The 23013-nt window shown below is 43.2% G+C and overlaps 1 protein-coding gene across 1 annotated transcript in view; it reads right to left on the bottom strand.

Annotated features, from left to right (window-relative positions):
- CHN2 (chimerin 2) overlaps nt 1–22275 on the bottom strand; it is a 295574-nt gene extending 273299 nt beyond the window's left edge. The window contains exon 1 of the mRNA XM_047694769.1: nt 21659–22275. Within this exon, the coding sequence (XP_047550725.1) occupies nt 21659–21707 (49 nt within the window). The 5' untranslated portion in view covers nt 21708–22275. The remainder of the gene's footprint in view (nt 1–21658) is intronic.
- Nucleotides 22276–23013: the final 738 nt, after the last annotated feature.

Genomic DNA, 23013 nt, shown 5'->3' with positions numbered 1-23013 from the left:
TTCCATTATGACACCAGAGCCATGCATGGTGGCCCGCATCAAATATGCACTCAATTTTTATGGAAAAGAGAATGGAAAAAGGAAGGAGAAAGCAAGGATGAGAAGACTAAGACTCAGAATGCTGCCGCTTACCTTACCAATTTTATAGATAGAATATTTGGTTAACTAATTAGGTAAATAAGGGATACTCAACACAGCATTAGTACATAGTGTATATTCAAACATAGAAATATTTATTTACCTCCATTTGAAGTTATGACTATTACATATATTCAGAAATGATCATGTTTTTAGTAATGTAGCTCATATCAAATTGGTCTCTGGTCAATAAATTGGTGGAGATTAGGGTAGATACCAAAGGAAGACAAACACCACACCCTGTTGATTGAGGATAACAAACGCAGGGAATAGAAGAGACAAAAAGTGCTCTGTAAGCATTGACATTAACCTGAAGGCTTCTGTCAACAAGACTTTCTGATCCAGAAAGCTTTCCATCCTGGTAGAGATTTCCTAGAAAAGTCAGGTTTTACAACATATGACCAAAGGAGTGACGGGCCAGAGGGCTGAGGGGAGGTTATTCCAATCCTTCACTTAGAAAGGAAGTAAAACAGTAACACAAATGTGAGGGCTGTGGTGTGCCAGGAATCATGTCAAGCCACTGGGCGGTACAAAGATGGTGAGACCCAGGGCCTTCTCTCAAGCTGCTTGCCATTGATTACTCAAGAGCCACAGAAAAGGAGCCCATATTTAAGTAGAAATGAAAGTACAAAAGGGGAACAGGATGAAAATGACTCGTTTTTGAAAGTAAGAAAGTATTTCTTAAATAGAGGCTTTGGGGGTATCTAGAAACACCATCTACAGAATCGGGAGCCAAAAAGTATGACCACAGCTTCCTTTCATTAAAACTACTTGTATTTCCCTCCTCAGAATAGTGAACACAGGGGCGCCTGGGTGGCTCAGTGGGTTAAGGCCTCTGCCTTCAGCTCAGGTCATGATCCCAGGGTCCTGGGATCGAGCCCCACATCGGGCTCTCTGCTCGGCAGGGAGCCCGCTTCCTCCTCTCTCTCTCTCTGCCTGCCTCGATGCCTACCTGTGATCTCTATCTGTCAAATAAAAAAAAAAAAAATTAAAAAAAAAAAAAGAATAGTGAACACAGGCACTGCTGATCAAACTAAAAGGGAGAATTTAGTTTGATCAGCAGTGCCTGTGTTCACTATTCTGAGGAGGGAAATAAGTGTAAGTATATGGCGCGAGCATGTGCATATGTGTGTGTTTGTGTGTGTGCGTGCGCGCATGCAAGGTTAGACTAATAGTAACGTGACACATTTTTTTAAGAAAGCTTCCCTGTCTTTTAAGATACCAACGGAAATATTTATAGATGAAGTTATATTGGACCTGAGATTTGCTTCGAGATAATCCAAATGATGCAGGTGAAGTTTAGAGGACACAAGGCCTGATGGAAACTGATAATTGTTGAAGTCGGTTAATGGGATGCTCATTATACTTTTCTCTTTATGTTAAATACATTTGAAATATTCTCTAGGAAAGGTTATTTAAGATATGTATTGTAGGAAAAGATGAAACTTTTAAGTGATCATTCAATAAAATAGTGCTATTCGGTGTAAGCTAAAAAAAAAATAAATAAATAAATAAATAACAAAAGCCCCTTGAAAACTGTGATTAAATACGAAGATGAGGCCTCCATTGGGTGCCAGGTACGCCATAACCATGCCTTGAGCAAGGAAACACAATCTACCACATCTAGGGGTTCTGGGCCAATTTATAATCTGCTTCTCAAATAGCCAGTTGCTACCCTTTAGCAGACTCTGAAATCAATTCGTGGGCCCTGATCAGTCTTTAGATGAATAAATTCAAATGCAATAGAAAAGAAAAGATCAGAGCACATCACATGGGAAGGGAGATGCCCTGTTTGCTGGGCTTGTGTCTCTGCATGTTTGCGTTTAGTCAGCTCTCACTGTAGTAGCCAGAGTGGTTGTGTTAAAACCCAAGTCAAATCATGTCACTCTTCTCGAACCCTACAGGGACAGCTTAGCTCACTCAGTGCAAAATCCAAAGTCCTTACCATGCCCTACAAGACCCACCATGATCTGTCACCCATTGCTGCCCAGTTCTGTTGACCTCTTATTCACCCCAGCCTTATTGACCTTATTTCTGTTCCTGGAACACACCAGGCACACTCCCGCAGCCGGACATCTGGAATTGCCCTCTGTCTGGAATGCTCTTCCTCCAGAGATCTGCCAGCTGGATGCCTCACCATCAAATGTCAGCTTTTCAGTAAGACCTTCCCTGACCACACAATGTGCATTCAGGTCCCACGCCCACCCCAGTATTTTCTATTTCCCTTCCTTCTTTGTTTTTCTCCACAGAATCTATCACCGTCAAACATATTATACAAACTGAATTTTCTATATCATTATTACATAAAATTATGATGCACATATTGGACAGATTACACGTACTCTATAACTATACGTAATCTATAGTTTCTTTTGCTTATCATCTCTGTACTGAGAAACTTCACAAGAAGCAGGATTTTTTTGGTCTCTTTTGTTCACTGCAATAATCTCTCTAACACTTAGGACAAGTAAAAACACTCAATAAATATATGCTGAATTGTGTGTGTCCATGCATGGTATGTGTGTATGCTGGCCTGTGATATAAAATGTATTTCTTAGTGTGAGTCGCATTCCAAAAGGCTTGTCTAATATTAACCTGGAGCACCCTTGGAAAATCTCCCGGCTTACTCAGAGACAGAGGGCTGAAATGTGAGTGCAGCACAGACCCCCAGTAGTTGTGATGTCTTACACCGGGGTGCCTACTACAAATGGTGCCAGTGGGAATTGCTATGTGAACAATGTGTATTGGGGGTGGGGGGAGGCTTGTTCCCTTGGGGATCCCACCAATGCACTATAAATCAGCAAGAAGAAATAGGCAGAGTCAGAAAATCATAAAATTTTCAAGACCCTCAAGATGATCTGGTTCAACCTAATAATTCTAGAGTCGAGCATCAAAAAGTTACAAAATGATAATGTAATTTGCCCCAGGCCATATGAAAAGCAAATGCTGAGCCAGAACTGCCATAGACCGGGGTCATATGGCTCCTTGTCCAGTGATCTTTACACACTCTGGCCTGCCATAAAAATGACAAACAGGAATCTGCTCTCCAAAAGCCGTCTGCCTGGTCTTGTTTCTTCAGAAATAACCTGAGATTCTTTCTCCAATTAGGTGCCAATCATCTATTTGTTCCACTCAAGCCTTGACAATTTGCAGGGCTCTCTGTTTTAAAAACAAAGAGCTCCTAATGATCACTATTTCTCATAAATGAAAGCTTGAAGAATTCCTTGCCATAGCAACCAGGAGCGGTTGAATTATCTACTATTATTCCCTGAATTTCTAATAAAACCAGTCCAACTTACACCAGGCCCAGGGATGGTAAATTCAGTCAAGAATCAAAACCTTCAGGACACCTGGGTGGCTCAGTGGGTTAAGCCTCTGCCTTCGGCTCAGGTCATGATCTCAGGGTCCTGGGATCGAGCCCGCATCGGGCTCTCTGCTCAGCGGGGAGCCTGCCTCCCCCTCTCTCTCTACTTGTGATCTCTGTGTGTCAAATAAATAAATAAAATCTAAAAAAAAAAAAAAAAAGAATCAAAACCTTCAATCCTCACTGTCCAACTTTTCATCAGAGCTAAGGAATCTATCTAGAATCATTCTGTATTTTTCCATAACCATAAAACAAAATGCTTCAATTCATAAGGCACTAACCAAAGAAAGCAAGGCATTGGTAAAAGCTAGTCACTTTAATTTGGAAGGGAAGCAGAAACATTTTGGTCACGAAGTGAATATTACTACAGACTAAATACGTTCACCAGTTGTTTTGTTCTCAACTAGACTATAGTAAGTCCTTTGGTGGGAGAGGCCAGGTTTCTTAAAACTCTCAGTATTTCTGTGGTGGCCTTAGAGATTCCAAAGGCTAAGGACATTTGTGACATTACTTTGCCAGACACTCTTGAATCCTCTGTCCTCCTTCACAGAACCCTGTTTTGTTCAGGTGTTCTCACCCCTTTGGAAGAGTCTAGTCCCATGCCCATTCTAGGAAGGAGGTCAAGACTAGACAGACAGCATCAGGGAAATCCTAGTCTCCTTGCCAGGGACTGCCTTGCATATAAGCATGTGACCAAACTGTGACCCAGGAGGCAAGGGGAAGTTGGCTAGGAGAAGGGGAGTTTCTGAGAAAGGTTTTCTCACTTTTCACATAGTCAGGAGAAAGAGATTACAGGTATCCCCTGTTGTTCAAAAGTTTGCCTTACACCACTTCTCTTTTACAAAAGACCCACATTAACCTACATTTTCACTAACCAAAAGAAACCCAAAAAGGATTTTAGCTGTTGCAAAAAAGAAAAAAAAAAAAAAAGATGTGAAAAGCACAGATAGCATTCAGCATAGGTTTTGCAGTGAGCAGTTATAAAGGCAGTGTGGAACCCCAGCAGCGAGTGTGGTCCCACCAAGTTCCGTCCCCAAAAACTATACTCAGCATCTAACCAGATAGCTTTGAATGGTGTCTGTGAGCCTCTGTGTTTTATCTTGATTTATTTTGTATATCCGTGAGCAAGATGTGTTCTAAGGTATCAAAAAAGTCAAAGAGAGGTTTATTTCCTGAGTCTGGGAATGCTCACAAATCTTCCCATATAAATTAATGGTAAATGCTTTTTCGCTTTATGTCATTGTGGCTTACAAAAGATTTCATAGGACATCTACTCTCTGACAGCAGGGGAAATCTGTACTCCTTTACTCTTTCTAACTATGATGCCAGGTAGTGCTTCTCTCATCTTAACACCAAAAGGAGAGGGAAACTAAGGACAAAGGCCCTCCACCAAGAGGACAGAGCCAAGAGAATTGCAGAGAAGCCGACAGTCAGACGCCATAGTGTTTGGTTATCCTACCTCCCACTTCTTTTCAGGGCTTTCTGTATTTGCAGCAGAAACATCCTAACCCATACAATAATTGCACCCTGGAACGTTCTACAGCGGAAGTGAGGAGGCATGAATGTGTTAGGCATGTTGGTGTTAGCATGAGAAAAGCTGCATGACAGCACCTCTTGTTAGGGAAAGCTTGGTCTGTGGCATTCGAAAGTACAGCGCCCCCCCCTTACCCAACAGTTGTGGGGGATACCTTCCAAGACCCTCAGTGGGTGCCTAAATCCGCAGAGAAATAAACCATACTGCTTTTTTCCCATACATACAAACCTACGATAAAGTTCAATTTATAAATGAGGCCCGGTAAGAGATTAAAAACAGTACCAATTAATGAAAGAGAAAATTATAACAATATACTGTAATAAAAGCTATGTCAACGTGATGTCTCTCTCCAAAAATTATTGCACTCTACTCACCCTTCTTCTTTCCTGGATGGTAAGAGGTGAAGACATGCGCACGGGATGAGATGACTTAGGCACGGCGGGGCAGAGTTAGGCTACCGCCAACCTCCCGCTGATTCATCAGAAAAAGGACAGACAAGCCGCTTCCTGAGCGCGGTGGATGACGGGTAAGCCAAACCGCGGATAAAGCGGGACTGCTGTGGGAGGGGCCCGGAATGAAATCCATCCCCGCAGTGATAGGTGAGAGCAGGTGCAGAGGCCAACACCTGGCACAATACCTTGGCCGCCTTGTGCTGCTGTCGTAGGGAACACAAGGCAGCCAGAGTTTCCCCCGAGGGAGGACACGGAACAACAAATTCATTGTAGTGCATACCCACTTCCTGTCCTGGGTGCCAGGAAAAGACTAGAAATGAGACCTCAGGGAAGAGGATGTTTCAGTACTTGCCTTGCCTTCGCGCTCGCATGTATAGGCATCTGTTTGTACTTTGTGGGGGTGCCTATGTTTGCTGTCCCATGAGGAGTAAGGACAAGACATGAACAGTTCGAAGGGGAGCCAGCCTTGCTATAAACTCCTACAGGCCATTGAAGATTGAAGGCTGCCCGTGGAAGTGGCCACACAGGGACTCTATTCCCCCAAAATGCCGATTTTTATCTCCACAAGCTCCTCGCCAGAGCCAGATCTTCCTCCAACCAGCAGAAAGTATCTTATTCTGGGAGTCACTACACTCGCAGGGCGAGGAGAGGGATTTCTCCCACACCTGGCCCTCCAAAGCCAGCAGCTACTTTTCCAAATGCTTATTGATTGGATTCATTATCCTGAACTCTATGTGGTTCTGGAAAACTTCATATTTGAAATACTCATATTTTAAATCATATCTAATCAAACGCATGTTTCTTTACTTGTTCACGGTTAAAGTAAGCACTATCAGAACATCTGAGACAATGGCACCTGTGTCATCTTTCTAACGAAGTATTTACAGTACTAAGAGTACAGTGCTGTGATCTGACCTGATCAAAGGGTGCCCATTCTTTGATTAGAAACAATAAAAGAGCCAGCAGGTGATGCCCCTGGAAACGTCTGCACATGCATCCACCCAGTGGGGGCATCTGGAGGCAGCCACAGAGGCACCACTGTACTATTAAACTCTGCAGTATCCAGGTTACATGGTAGGAAACTGGGTTCCTGGATGACTCGCGTTCTGTACTGACGGCGTGTAAGAGTTGTGCCCAGGGCTTGAAAAGCTGTGCAAAAATCTAATTAACTAGTCATGAGAAATGCACTAATTGCTTTGTCCAGCATCAGCAGAGAAGACCTGCTGCTGGCCCTCATTCCTCAGCCAGAGGGAGGACACCAGCCTTTGGGGTCACTGGGGAAGGAGGCATTGTCGAGCTGACCATGGGAGCCAATCATAGAGGACACGTTTCTGTGGAACCTTCTGAGGGGGTCGGGGGCTATCAGTAGAAAGACAACTGTGGAAATAAAAATGGGAAGAGGAGGGTGTACCCCATGTGTTCTCAATGACTATGTAATGAATGTCTCCTAATTATGAGTATCCATCAGGGAAAACTTGATGTATGGATCAAGTCTGTTCACTTTACAACCTTTTCCCCCTTTCAGCCTTATTCTATCCATCTTTTTTTGTCTCTTGTAAATAACAGCTTTACTGAGACAGAATTTACATACCCTACAATTCACCTGCTTAAAAGTGTAGTTAGATGAATTTTAGTATATTACAGAGATGTGCAACCATTACCACAGTCAGTTTCTGACAATTTCATCACCACCAAAAGGAAACCTATACTCATTAGCAGTCACTCCAGGTTCCCTCCAGTCCTCCCTGCCTTAGGAAATCACCTATCTGCTTTCTGCCTCTATGATTTGCCTATTCTGGATATTTCATATGGGTGGAATCATATACTTATTGATCTGTTGTAATTGGCTTCCTTCACATAACCTTTCCAAGGCTCACCCCTGTTGCAGCACATGCACCGTATCGCTTTCTAAAATTTTTTCTGTAGCTCTCCCTGCTCAGTTCTAGCTTTACTACTTATGCTCCTTGAGTGGTTATCCACTCCTAAAAAGTACTTGAGAACTAAAATCAAGTTTAAGAAGTGGTCCTGGTCCAGAGAAGTCCATGGGATTTTGTTGGGAGTCTCCTATTTCACCTAAGTGCAAACAATCTGTATTATGAATTAAAAAAAAAAAAAAACCTAATTTTCTAAAAATCATTAAAGGTGTATGTCTAATGTGAACCGGTGATGATGCCCTTATAGAACTAATTTACATGTAAGAGATAAAGGAGGGGCTGTAGCAGCATTCTTATGATAGATTGTTTGGGATATAGACAAATTCATTCACTAAACAATTACTGACTGCCTCCTGCATGCGAGATACTGTTCTAAGTACTGGAGATCGGCAGTGAGCAAAACACACAGAAACATCTGTCTTTGTGAAGCATGGGTTTTGGATTATTTCTTTAAATCGTTTAAAGAAGGAAAACCAAGGTAATAGTAAACAGGACATTCATAGTGGTTACTTTTGGAGGAAGGGCGTGAAAGAAGACAGGGGAGGGAAGGGAGAAGGGAGTTCTGTTGCTGTGCTTTCTAACTTCCATGTCTGTTGCAGAGATTTACTTGCATAGGTTGGCTATTACATCAAATTTAATTTAAAAAAGAGCCACTCCTCTGGACCAGAAAGTATAAACAATGGTGTCTCTTTGGAGGAGAGATTCGTCTGGGCTAATTTAAAATGTTTATGGGAAAGTGGGTTGCACAGAGGAATCTTACACTAAATGGAGAAATTCTAAACCGATGGACTTACACGTCAAGGTTTTGAAAGGCTGGTGAAGAGCAAGGTAATATATTCAGAGGAGATTTTTCAAGTTATATTAGACAATCATGAACTCTGAGTGATTGTTTATCACCCCAAAAAGGGACCAATAGAGCATCTATTGAAGAATGAAACTTAGTAGACCAAAGAGTCTTAAGTTTTGTTCACAAGTTTTCAATTGTCAAGTTTCTTTCACAAGTATTAGCCCATTTTATGGACCAGAAAATTCAGAGGGGACCAAATTACCATAGCCAGTTGGTGCTGGTATTTGGGCCAGCTTCCCACACTTGACACACAACACCCCTCTTGAAGTCCAGGGTTCCAATGAACCCACATTAATTTACAAAACCCAAGAATGGATGTTAGAAATAAGTTTCGGAGAGTGAAATATAAAGCAATAAAAAGAAATACCAGTCCACTCTAGGGGTGGAAAATGGAAGGAACTCATTGCTATGAGGAGGACCACAAGCTGAAACTACATATGCTCTCAGAAACATGTCTACATGAATTCCTGAATGACAGATTTACATCAGCTATTTATGAAAAGTAAAATGTCTGCAGGGCATCTCTTCCTTGAAAGGCTGCTGAGCGTTTTTACAAAATACCCCTTAGTGCTATTACTGGGGTTAGAACGCTGAACTAAGTAAGTACTCTGGCAATTATTACATTCTTATGACAAATTACATTGTCTAATTCCAAATCATGTCTTCCATTGGTAATTGCCTAAGATTTGCTGTGGTTATGTTCCTAATCTTAATCTGGTATTATTTCAAGAGAGTTGGAAAGCCTCTGTCAATTGCTTTTTTCTCTGAGGAAGAATTCATATTTGGGAAAAAAGGCATGTGGGTTAATTTCGGTCCTTAAAACAAACATAGGGCTCTCACGTGGATCAAGTTCAAGCCTTGGACATATTAACATCACAAAGGAGAAAAAACTTTTGTGCCCTGACCATGGACAGTACCTTCAACCTTGGACAATGATCATGAGGGAGATAACAGAGAGGACACCTGGCTTGAACTAATCAGCCAGAGAGTAATAACTCATAGGGCACTTCCTGTGGGAGACACGGTAATGTTCTCTTTGCATATGAAAGTCAGCAAAATAGTGTTATTTACCCAATAAACATGGCTTAACGGTTTCGCTGTCTGTAGGGACAAACACTATAAAATAAAATGGCTAATTTTTCTATAATAAGGTGAATTTGAATGAGCAACTTAAATCAATATTAGGCAGCCAAATTATGTGTATTAATATCTACACATCATTAGCATAATCCCAAGTGAATTTTTTCATTACTAAAAGTAATGCTAGGCTTGACTTTGCTTTTCCCTTGATATTAGCTTGTATATTCTGTATTTGGTTTGGAAATAACTTTTGTTTGAAACCTAATCCACTTCTGCTTTCTGTGTATACATATACACATAAATACAGACATATATGTGTGCAACACAGACATATATCACACATAGACATGTTTTATACACATATGCATATTCGTGGCAAAAGCCTTGGTACAAGCATTATCAGATAAGAATTTCCTACTCATGGGGCGCCTGGGTGGCTCAGTGGGTTAAGCTGCTGCCTTCGGCTCGGGTCATGATCTCAGAGTCCTGGGATCGAGCCCCGCATCAGGCTCTCTGCTCAGCAGGGAGCCTGCTTCCTCCTCTCTCTCTGTCTGCCTCTCTGCCTGCTTGTGATCTCTCTGTCAAATAAATAAATAAAATCTTTAAAAAAAAAAAAAAAGAATTTCCTACTCAGGTCAGGAGAAAACTGTGTCCCTTGTTCTGTTAACTTTTCTACCCAACTTCCTAGCATTACGGGCTTTCTTTGGAGGAGGAGTGCCCACAAATCTAACAAGTAAATATGTAAAGTCTAGAATGACAGTAAAGCCTTAAAACAAAGCACAAAACCTGTATCAACAAGAATCTGATGAAGTTCCAATCTGTCCTTCTTTATTTTACTTCATGTCAAAATCTCTGTACACACCCAGCAAAAATGAAGGACATCTCTCCATGTCCGGCAGTAAGACAACACAGACCTGCGAGTGGGGGCTGAACCGGGCCACGCTGAAGGGAGGGTGTGTTTCAGGCTGAGAGAGTGTACAGGGCTGCAATGACGGGAGCCATGGAGCAGTGAATCAGCAGGATTTGTGTGGTGAATTCTGTGAGAAAGGCTAGAACATCCTCACTAGGGACTCCCAGACCGGTGGCTGTCCAATACAAGTATGATGTGAGCCACATCTCTAATCTTAAATATTCTAGTAGCCATGTTAAATTTTTTTAAGATTTTATGTATTTATTTATTTATTCCAGAGAGGGAGAGAGAGCATGAGCAGGGAGAAGGGGAGAGGGAGAAGGGGAGAGAGAATCCTAAGCAGAGACTTTGCTCAGTGCGAAGCCTGACACAGGCTCAATTTCACGACCCTGAGGTCACGACCTGAACTAAAATCAAGAGTCGGACGCCTAACCGACTGAGCCACCCAGGCGTGCCACCACATTAAATATTTTTAAGTAATCAGGTGAGATTGATTATTACAATATCTTTTCTTTAACCTAATATCCAAAGGATGTTATCATCTCAATGTATAACCCATATAACAAGGTTATTTATGAGATATTTTATGTTCTTTTTGTTTTGTACGAGTCTTCAAACCCTGGCAGTGAATCTCCAGTCACACTGGGAGCATTTCAAGAGCTGAACAGCCCACGTGGCTACCAGATAAGGCAGTACAGGGCTCAGTCTTGAGATTCTTATAGGTCTGACTGTTGGAGGCCAGTGCTGCAGGCACACACACTAGTACCTGCTGCAGAAAACTGACCCTTCAAACCGTACTCCCTGTTCCCTGTTTCCTTGTTGTCCCAAACATTGATCTCTTGGTGTATTCCTTAGAAGCAAAATTATTTAAGATAAAGCACTTTAGGGGCAGCTGGGTAGCTCACTCGGTTGAGTGGCTGGCTCTTGATTCTGGCTCAGCTCATGATCTCTAGGTTGTGAGACTGAGCCCCATGATGGCCTCCAAGCTCAGTGGGGAGTCTGCTTGAGGATTCTCTCTCCTTCTCTAGCTGTCCCTCCTCCTACTCATGCTCGCTCTCTCTCTCAAATAAATAAATCATTAAAAAAAGAAAAAGCAGGGGCGCCTGGGTGGCTCAGTGGGTTAAAAAGCGTCTGCCTTCAGCTCAGGTCATGATCCCAGAGTCCTGGGATCAAGCCCCGCATCAGGCTCTCTGCTCCTCGGGCAGCCTGCTTCCTCCTCTCTCTCTGCCTGCCTCTCTGACTACTAATGAATCGAGCCTGGAATAAACAACATGGTAATAAAAAAAAAAAGAAAAAGCACTTTATTTTGTTTGTGTGCAATATATCAAATAAATAAGGAATGCAGGTTTTGTTTCCTTAAAGAACCCAGTGCCCAGACAGTTCTGAGGGTACAGAGGACAAGGGGAAGTTGAGGTACACGGTCTCTGATGAGAAAAGAATTATAGAGGTGATCACCCACCCAAGTGATTCTGTGATTCACACTGCCCTAAACGTATGATCTGAGTTATGTCAAAAGGACTAAGCCATACATGCCATGGACCTCTGGCTATTACATCTGAATCCAGTGGCCTCAATATCCACCTCTTTTTTTTTTTTTTTTGAATATTTTATTTATTTATTTGACAGAGAGGAGAGAGAGCACAGTAGGGGGAGAAGCAGGCAGAAGGAAAGGGAGAAGCAGGCTCTCTGAGCCGAGAGCCTGATATGGGTCTCGATCCCAGGACCCTGGGATCATGACCCGAGCCAAAGGCAGACGTTTAACAACTAAGCCACCCAGGAGTCCCTCCACCTTTGTCTTGACAGTTGTTTGACCCTTCAAAGATACCATCTACCTTTCCATTTGCTTGTTGCACTTGAAGATGGTAACAGAAGTTCAAGGAGGAGGGCAGCTTCCTTTTCTTAGGAACTGTCATGTTCCTGCATCTTATTTGCATACATTTTCTTCCAATTAAATGTGCTGAAGATTCCCAAAGCTAACTTATATTCTAAAAACCGATGGATTTGCTTTGCCCCATATGTGGGTCTTTTGCAGTAGTAAAATACTTCTAGGCAAATGGTTTGCTGATGGCCAAGTTGGTAGAAAATCTCCTTTAAATAGCACAGCTTGGATATGCCACTAGCAACCTCAGTCCACACATTCACAATTTTCTTATTTTCTTTATGATGTTTTGGAAGAGATACAATTATAAGGTCCAAACTACTTCTGGACATGGGCGTTTTTCTTTCTCTTTGAGGGTGAAATTATAACTCACTGTAGAACTTTTTTTAAAAAAAGAAATGGTGGGGGCGCCTGGGTGGCTCAGTGGGTTAAGCCGCTGCCTTCGGCTCAGGTCATGATCCCAGGTCCTGGGTTCGAGCCCCACATCGGGCTTTCTGCTCAGCAGGGAGCCTGCTTCCTCCTCTCTCTCTGCCTGCCTCTCTGCCTACTTGTGATTTCTCTCTGTCAAATAAATAAATAAAATCTTTTAAAAAAAAATAAAAAAAGAAAAAAAGAAATGGGAGTTATCATTAGGAAAACTACAGACCATTTTTTAAAAAGCTTGAATCCAATTTGAAGACTAGAAGAGTTTATAAACATTTAATTACTCTCCCCAACATCATCCTCCAGCTGTCATTCCACAGTCCCCCTCAAAGTTATGAAAAAAAAATTAACTTTAAAAAAAAGTCAATTTGCAAAATTAGTGAAATATAACCTAAGCAGAATAACAAATATAGGAATGGGAGAACATTCTATCAAAGTTGCTATCCATAGCTTATTAATTTTACGTGAGTAATGTCCCTCTCTTAGAACCACCTTCCCTGTCTACCAGGGCTGCCCAATAGAATTTTCCACAGGATGATGGAAATGTTCTATTTGTGCATGGTCTAATATGGTAGCCAGCAACCACAGGTGCTATTGAGCATTGAAATGTGCCTCATGCAACTAAGGAACTGAATTTATTTAAATTTAAATTTAAACTTGAAATTTAAACAGCTACGTGTGGCTAGTGGTTACCGTATTGGATAGCACAACTATCTATAGTTAGGGCAGGGGCTAGGTCACTTAAATCTTTATGCCACTCTTGGCACAACATCAGCCTTGAGATCCAAGGCTCACATAAAACACAAAGCACTTTATGACTCCTTTTTTGAAAATATTAAATAATTAAATAGAACAGCTTCCATGAAGCCAGACAAGGGGGAAAAAAAAAACCCAGCTGTAAGAAATTCTCTAAGGATAATGCTACTCCTTAGGATGAGCCAGAAAAGGGGATGGAGGATGAATATTCTAGAAATGTGGGTCCTAGAGGTCCGTTCCAGATCTAGCTCCACAATCAACTAGCTGAACGGCTCTGGGCAGTTCTTGGAGCTCCTCTGAACCTGATTCTCTTACTTATATAATTCTGGAATCTGCTAGAACAACCTACAAGTCCCCTCCTCCCTTGAAACCTGTAATGAAATGTAAAGTCAAACCAGATCAGGAGGAAAAAAAAAAAATTCTCAGGTAAGAAGTGTTGCATATGCTCTACCAGAACGCCTTCTGTAATTTCGGTTCCTGTACTTTTCACTTAAGATAGAAGCTAACAAATATATAGTCTTCAGGCCGAGGATTTAGAATCTGAGAGTTTCATAAGGGGATCACAAGATTTGATGAGCACACACAAAATGGAATGCTTTTAAGACTCCCGTGAAGACAGTCAATTGAATGCAAAGTAACAACGATTCTTTTTTTCTCCCCCTCGATCTTTTTTCTTTTATTTGGAACATTTTCAAACCTTAGAAAAGTTGCGAGACTAATATGATGAACACTTACATACCCTTCACCTCATGAGACTGTTCTTAAGTACTGATATCCAGAAGCCTAATCCCCTAGGGGATCTCACTACAGACCATTCCCTTGGTAACACCTCCCAGTCCCTAACGCTAGTGAGAATAAACTTTAGTCAGATCGGAGGTGGGTCTGGATAACCACCAAGGGCAACAAAATAAAGCACAACTGTATTACTGTATTTTCTCTGTTAACAACAAGCATGCATTTCAGCCTTAAATTTTATGTCAGACACTTTAAAAACGAGATAGAATAAAAAATGAACTCTTTAGGTTTCAAGACAAAAAATCCTACTCTTTGAAATGAAGGAGACATTGCTCCAATCCTAGCACCGGGAATCCAATCTCTGTGCCCCCTCTGAACCGATGCCTTTGTTTGCAAAGGGGATTCGTGGTCTACCTCAGAGAAATACCCTGAGGAGTCCATGTAAACAGAGTGAGACATAAAAACCATTCAGGATTGCTAGCTGCTTTTCCAGTTTACTAAGCCTTTCCCCAAATAGTATACTTCAGGAATGACAACCGTGTGGGATAAATTCACCAGAAATTTGGTTTAAAGACAAGAGAGGGGCGCCTGGGTGGCTCTGTCAGTTAAGCATCTGTCTTTGGCTCAGGTCACAATCTCAAGTCCGGATGGAGCCCTTTGACAGGTTCCCTGCTCAGCGGGGGATCCTGCTTCTCCCTCTCCCTCTGCTGCTCCCTCTGCCTGTGCTCTCTCTCACTCTCTCTGTCAAATAAATAAATAAAATCTTAAAAACAAAACAAAACAAAAAAAGCAGCAAGAGAACGGAAGCTCAAAGATGTTCAGGGCAGGAGGAGGTATCGGCATCTACTGAGCAGATAGGACAGCCAGGCCTATAGGAGGCCATCCTTCCATCACCCCTGTTAATGCTCACGTCAATTCTGGGAAACAGGCTGTTATATCTGCTGTTTGACATCAGGTTTTAAAGCTCAGAAAGGCTGATTTCACCAAAGGTCACATCATTAGCTAGTTGTAGGGCTTAGTTAAGTAAGTATCTGGTTTAAATGCCTACATTAACCATTTAGGAACTTCCGCTAAGGGTTCAAGAGTTTTGGTTAATGGTTTAAGGGTCATAGTTAGGGCTTAAAGCCTCTTTAAGAGCCTAGTTAAGGGTTTAGGTGCCCTGGTCAGTGCTTTGGTCAAAGGTTTCCGTGTCCAGATCTTCTGACTCTGAGGTTAGGGCTCTTCCTACAACATGTAATGAAGACACATTTTGGAACATGAGGTTTCTTGCCAGCTCAAGGATGTAGACTGCTTCTCTACATCTAGTGGATTCTGCCAGGCAAGTGGCATGTAGCCTTTCTTGAAAAAGTGTTCTCCCCAGCAGGCCCACCAAGGCAAGCGGTGGTTGGCAGCCCACACAAAATACATAGACAATGTCTCAATTCCAGGAATCTTAATCAACGTAACCTCTGGCCTTGGGTGATTATATTTTAAATAAGGCTATTCACTGAACACCTTTATTAGAGAATGTCTATGGGAACTTGGGCATCAGATGATCTGAAATAACTCTTTTTATGGCTGAGGTTGGGTGACTTGGACAGGCCAAGTTACTGAAGCAAGGCAAGGCTGTAATTAGACCATGCTGTAAAGACTGTTCAAAGATTGGACCCCACAAAGGTGTTCGATTAATAATAAATGAGGAGAAACGCAGGCTATTTGCACGAGCAGCTGGTGGATGGCTCTCCCTGGGTACAGAGCTGCAAAGTTTTATCGTCACTTGGCAGTGCACTCATGCCAAGTCTTCAGCCTCAGATCCCAGTGAACAGACACATGGGTCTGGTTGCAGACCAGACTGCCTGTGGGACCAGCACATTCCTAACTGGATTTCCCTCTAGTGATGCAGACTTTAAATAAACCTCTGCTTTTGTTAGTAACTTTGAGACACATTAGTTTTTTCTGTCACACCAACCAGCTTGCATTAGAGATACGGGTATCCATCCTGATCCCCTGACCAGAATCCATGCAAGCAACAGAAAACCAGCTTCCATTCCCACTCAGCAAATGGAGAGAGAAGCAGGAAGCTGCTTAGAGGATTTGGAAACTAATAGTCAAGTAAGACCAAATGCAGGGTTGATGAAAAAAAAAATTCTAAATAGAAATCTGACCAACATAATAACATGTGAGAAAAGTAAAAAGAAGAGAAGAAGAAAGAAAGGAAGGAAGGAAAGTCATTCATTTTGAAAATTAAATGATACACATCAGGAGTCATGAAATGTGAATACATTCATAAAAGATAAATGATGGGTGGGTGATAGATGGACTCTATTAATCATAGGTCTATCACTAGGTCCCTTTCTCTTTCTCTGCTTCTAACTGTCTTGGCAAGAATCTTGATCTCTTGGCAGAAAACTCTTTTCCAAAACATACCAATGTGACACTGCTCATGCATAGGTTTTCCAAACCCAGTGTCCGATTATTTTCACCATTGCACAAAAACAGGAGTTCCCGCAGAGCAGCAGACGGCCTTCAGCAGGCTGACACCCGGGCCAAGCCCCAGGTTGCAGCTCAGAGAACACACTGTCCAGTTGAATCCCACATGGACTGGCCTCAAAAAATACCCGGTGTTTGCGTACCCCAAAAGTTGAACAAATGGCAGTGTCTTTGAAAACACTTCACAGGGTTGTTGGAAAGGGGGGAGGGTGTGGCATTTTAGCAAGAGTACACCGATCAGTGGGCCCTTGTCAAACCCGACAAGCAGGTAGTCATGCTTAAGAAAAGTCTGTCCTCTCAGATTCTGTATCACTGGATTCATCTGGGTTCCCACAAAGAAGCAGTGAAAAAATCTAATAAGTTAAAATGAGGTGTGGGAAGGTCACCAGAATAACAGCAAAGAAAAACACTCTTCATCTGAGTGAATGATGTCTTTCAGGACATTAATTTCAGCTTTGCGATTTTTGTTTTAATTTGCAATTTTTTGGAAATCACAATTTTTTTGGTGCTTTAAAATAACAAAAGTAATCAAATCATTCTGACCCTCTAGGAGATTATGAAATTAAATTACCAGTAGTTATCACTAAAACAAAGATAAAGATCTTTATTTTACACAAAATTGAATATTTCTGAATAATTTGGGGGTCCAAAAGTAGACTTCCCTGAATGATTGTTTCAACAAAGATATTCTGTTTTGTAGTATTAGATCCATGGAGTTTCTAATTACACACTGGCAGCATTATCATAGTTCAGTTTTAACCTTCTGCATCTAGGGGTATGAAAGATTTGTAAATGTCACTGGTTCTGACCATCCAATAATGAGTAATGAAAATTTCTATATATCACTTCTAGGATCAAACCGGTATGAGAGCAGAAAATAGCATTATTTATTTGGCCCACATTATTATTGTATAAAATTTGGGGAAATAAATCCCTCAATTCATTTAGGAATGTTCTTTTCCTAATTAAGTTTTCGATGACTCTACACATAAATACTGATTTTTACCTTTTTCCATTTGCATTGTAATTTAAAATCTATGTTGATTTGATTTCTATAATACAGTGCATTTAATATTCTCAAAATCTTAACAACTTCTTATCCTGGGTGTCCCTTTAATATTTAATTTTTACCTTGTTCAGTTACTGGAAAACATCTCATAGCTTTTTTATTTATTACTTTACTTGAGTTGATTTCTTTTCTTTCTTTCTTTCTTTTTTTTTTACTCTGTGAAATTACCCATTTGGCAATCACATCACTAAAATGCAAGAAGTTCTTCTTTCAATTATAAAAGCCAGTATTGCCCATGATTATTAGCAAAACTATTTTGCAAATCAACCACTCTTTATTTCAGAATACAATCAAGTACCACAGGCTAGAGTAAAAGCTTAAGGATAGCAATCTTTTTTTTTCCATTTAAAATAATAAACGTAATCAAACCTTCCTGCCAATCTAGGTGATTGTGAAATTTAATTACTAGCAGTTATCATTAAAACAAAGCCAAAGCAATTTCTTCCACACATAATTGAATATTCCAGAAGAAAATTTCGAACAGTTCTTGGAAAATGTATTTAAAAATTAATTTTAACCTGATTATTTCATTTGTTATGTCTCAGTTGGTAATGCAGAATAAATGACACACTTGGGTGTTGTGGTTCAACAACAGCAAGTGAGAACATATTCTCAGAAAAATCAGATAACTTTGAGTTTACTACTGAGTGAATTATCAGATCTTTACTCTCTGTACAAACACAACCAAACCTAAATCTTCCACATCTATTCCTCTAAGAGAGGTTTAACCCATATTATTCTAGTTCACCTCTCCATATGCTACTCACTACAGAATCAACAGTTCCTTCTTTCCTGCTCAATTGCCCAAGTATGTCCTAAGGCTTCCAGGGAGCTGTTCCATCAAACCCACTGCTACCCGAATGGAAAGAAAACCTCCTATCTACATCAGCAGCACTCATAAGTGACCTAGCTCCTCTCTGCACCATGCTGCTAATGGGTCTCTAGGTATAACTGTCCAGAGAAGAGATAGCACCTTCAAAATGGATCAACAGCAGATCTAAGAAAGGAAGTTGAGAATTGGGCCATGGACTTCCCCACCTCTAAGCCCTTGGAGGTCTTCCTGAAATGCTCTTCCTCTTCCTGAAACGCCTTTCCTGCTATCTGGGAAAAATATCTCACTCATCCTTTAAGCCCCAACTGATAGGCCATCTCCACTGACTCCTGCCTACTGAAGGAATCACTCTCTTCCTCGCACTCTCCTCCACATAAGTCATTTTACCCAACTGGAATATAGATTACCATTTGTCGTCCGCCTCTGTGGCTGGACGGTGAGGGAAAGGATCCTAACTCATCTTTCCATTCCGAACTCTTGGGACAGTGCCCGAAACCTAAAATATACTTAATGACTGCTTATTTAATGGACCTCAGACCTCAAGATCAAATTTAACATGCAATGTAAGGGGCAAATTTTATGTGTGTTGGACTTATTTCTGTACCTAAAGTCTGAGCCATGAAGTACCTTCTATGTCATTCCTCAAAGGAGCAAAATTTATTAACACCAAACACTGACTAAGTGCCACACCCTGGGCTAACTGCTCTACACACTCTATCTCATTTAAACCACATAGCATTCCTATGAGTAAGTCCCGTTATTAACATTAGCCTTATCTACAGATGAGGACATTGAGGCTTGGAGAGTTGAGCAACTCACTCCAAATTACCCAACTGGTAAATGGGAGCAGCCAGAACACAAGAACAAAAATCCCAGAACTTCGGAACTAGAAGGGATCCTAAAAATATGTTCCTCAATCAGCCTCCTTGAAACTGACGTTTAGAAACTTACTTCTGGGCACATAATTGGCCCCATGCAGAAAAAGGTGATTAATATGTTGATAGAGTGCCCTATTTTCTCATATAATCTGGCCTTTGCCTGGGAGAACGCAGCTGCCACAACAAACAGGCTCTATTCTTTAATGCCCAACACCTCTCACAGGTGTGAATTGCTTGTGTTGTCTGAATTATTCATGATCCACACGATGGGTAAGTGTGCGTAAAAAGAGAACTACAGCTTCTTGTATTTTTCAAGACAAAGCATCTGACTAATTGGTGTATTAAGCAATATAAGCTCATAGGCCAGTCTGATCCACATCAAATAGTATACCCATGCCCACTTTTTTGAATTTTGGTGTTCACGTAATTTCCCAGTTCCCATTAGGATTTAAAACAGTGGTAACTCAAGCAGGAAGGAGACCCATCATAAGCATCTCCATCCTATCTGCAAAGCAGTTACCAACATCTAAAGCTCGTACTGCGTGACTTCAAACCCATGTATTTTTCTGAAGTCCGAATTCAATTTTTCTATCAGGCTCCTTAAGCTACACCAAAATCTGAATGTTGAGATGCCACAGCATCTGTAATTTATGCCATCAGTAAATCACGTGAGAATACGGCCTTCTTGTGTTTTTTCCATTCTTCTTTCCTGTGGCCACCTCTCCACCCACCCAGTCCCTTTTCTAGTGGGCAGCTTTCTGAGAGGGCTAACCATATACTAATCGTAAGCCAACATCACTGTATTTTAAATTCAATGTTAGTCAACCAAAATGAATTGAAAAGCGGCAGCAGTGGTTTGGGGGTACTAAAAATACGCTGTAACATTTGCTGAGTTCTCAGAATTAAAACCACAGGCAGTCAACTTGTTGCTGCTCTTAATAAGATATGACTATTCTGCCCCATTGGCTGCTACTACCAGCAACTTGAACTCTATCATATGCCTAACAACACTGTGCTTTTGATTAGTTGGCAGTGATCAAAAAAGGAGGTGCCATTTCCCAGGAACTGAACCTGCCAAAAAAGATAACAGATGGCTTTCAAGGGATCACCTTGTGCCACATCACAATCGTACCTTAGTCAAACTCACCTTGCATTTATGATTAAATTAGTTACACATCTATAGATATGGCTTATTTATGACAGGCTTGTTGCCCAGTGGTCCCAACCAGGTGATTGTTCTCAGAGTTTAATGTCTGGGTGATTGTAATAAAACACACACACACACACACACACACACACAATAGGAATTAATACAATATTAACATATTGAGTATTTTCCTGAGGATTTCAAGACCTTCTTGACCCCGGAAGACTGTATACTACACTAAATGTCTTATCAGCTATGCCTTTAGGGTTTGTCATTAAAGTTTTCAGGGACCAGAGAGGTAGAAGAATTCTACCTAATGCATCATTCTGATTAGAAACCTGTCATACTCAGAAACCAGAGGGTCTGTTTCTATTGATTCCTATTCCTTCAGGCTCATTAGCAGTTTTTTCTCTTCATCAGACCTGCCGATCAACCATTAAAAAAGCTGAAAGAAGCCCTCCCTCCCCTTGCTCAGCCACACTTGAAAACAAAATGTATGCCCGGAAAGTAAAATTAGAGAGTATTATAAGAAAATGTCCAAGAGGCCACATAGGAAAAAAAATCACACATACACACACACACACGCTCACACACACTTGTAAACCGGCAAATTGTCAGAGGTTGGGCTCGACCTTCCTTCCTCTAACTCGCTTCAATCAGGACCAGAAACACAGAAACCCTTCATTACTTCTATCTCACACCATGCCCCAAGCTTGTGTCTCCACGGAGCTAATTTCTGAAACAAACAAAGAAAATCAAGTCTGCGAGGAGCGGGGGTTTTCTCCTCTCTTCCTTGGATTTGGGCATTCAGCACGGCGGGCGCCGCACCGCAAGCCAGCCCGGGCGCCCAGCGGCACCCTAACCTTCCGCGCCCCGCTAGCCCAGGTTCCCGCTGCGCCAGAAAGTGCGAGCCCGCCCTGCTCCTTTCGCTTCTCGCCCGCTGCTGCTCCCCAAGTCTCCAGAACCCTCGCGTTCGCACACTAAGGGCGCCACCGCTCTCCACCTCTGCGCTGTCAGATGTCAGGCGCGGAGGTGCTGTGGGCGCCCCGGGTGCTGGCAAACCGAACCAGTGTCCCACCGGGCGCCTGCCCTCACTCCGAGAGAGGGGGCAGGACGGCCACAGGTAGGCTCTACCCATCCCGGGGCGCGGGGCGAGGGCGGGGGGCGAGAGAGCCAGCGCGGCAGCCTGCGCCCGACGGGCTGAAACTCACCGGAGGACACCGAGGAGCCGGACAGGCTGGAGTTGCTGGACGCTGCCATCTCCGCGCGCCCCGCGCGTCGCTGCTGGCTCAGCCCCGGAGCGGACGCCGCCGCCGCTGCCCTAGCGCGACCGCTCGCAGCCTTAGCGGCCCCCAGCCCATGGCAAAGTCCTGGGGACGCGCAGCAAAGCACCAGCCTCCGGACTCTGCCTGCACTTCCTGCTCCACCAGATGACGCGCTGCTGCCGCCGCTATTTATTTGTGGTTTCCGTCCCTCTCGGCGCCTTTGCACGCTCTTCTCCGCGTGTCGGGGGCTAGGTAGGAGCCGAGGGAGGCCGAGGGGCGGCGGGAGCGGACTAACCGTGCCTCCAGTCGAGCCCCAGCTGTGGTCCGCGCTCCCCCGCGCGCGGCTGGGACCACAGCGCCCGGGCGGCCCGGAGGCGCCCCGCCAGCTCCTGCACCCTCCCCTGGGCTCCTGCCTCCCCAGCGGCACTTCGAGCAGCCCGGGCAGAGGCGGCGGGAGCCAGACAGACAGAGCGACCTCCCCCTTCTCCCTCCGCCCCAACTCCGCTCGCGCGCACACAAAGGAAGGAGAGGAGACGCGGGAGCTCGGGGGGCTGGTTCAGCTGCCGCGGGCTTGACAGCTTCTGCGACTGGGGCTGGAAGAGGAGGCTGAGGACTGCAGGGCGTTGGGGTGCGGGGGGACGCTGGACCGGGACGCGGGACCCCGAGGTGCTGGGGAGGTCGCCGGGGGGCGTGGGGCAAGCCCGGCTGCGGGGCGGGCGCAGCGCTGCCCCACGGTTTGGAGGCAGCCCGGGGTGGTGAGTGGGGAGAAGGTGGTGGGTCTCGCTGACGGTGGCCAGGCTAAGGAGCGGCGAAGACAGCCGGGGTGGGGGATCCAGAGGGCGAAGGCGAGGTCACTAGGACACGATGCTAGCTAAAAGGGGGTCTGGGATGCCAGAAAGGCTCTGGAGAGCTTCTTCCATTCCCCTCCAAATTGTTCTTTGTTACTCTGGAGCTGATGGTCCCTAACCCTGCAAGAAGGTGTGTTTTCTAAAACACCTTCAAAACACCTAGCAAGCCCCATCCAGCCGCATTTAAGTACCCCCAGCCACGGACAGTGATTAACGGGTCCACTGGGCTTTTGAGGTTGCCCTTCAAAGAAATAGAGATGTTCCAAATAGGTCATCAGGCCCTCACAAAGCAGGGTGTCAAGAGAAGGAGGTTGTCTGACTTCGTCTGGTAAAGGATCCTCACAAAAGACTTGGCAGTAGGTCCAACTGTGCCCTTTCAGGAAAAGGGATTGCTTAGGTGTGTGAGAGAAAGAGACTGGAGCACAAGGTGTGTACCTTCCCCCTGTATTTAAA

The sequence above is a fragment of the Lutra lutra genome, chromosome 11 (genome assembly GCF_902655055.1).
Source record: "Lutra lutra chromosome 11, mLutLut1.2, whole genome shotgun sequence".
Classification (NCBI taxonomy): domain Eukaryota; kingdom Metazoa; phylum Chordata; class Mammalia; order Carnivora; family Mustelidae; genus Lutra; species Lutra lutra.
This window is presented reverse-complemented; position numbering and strand designations above follow the sequence as displayed.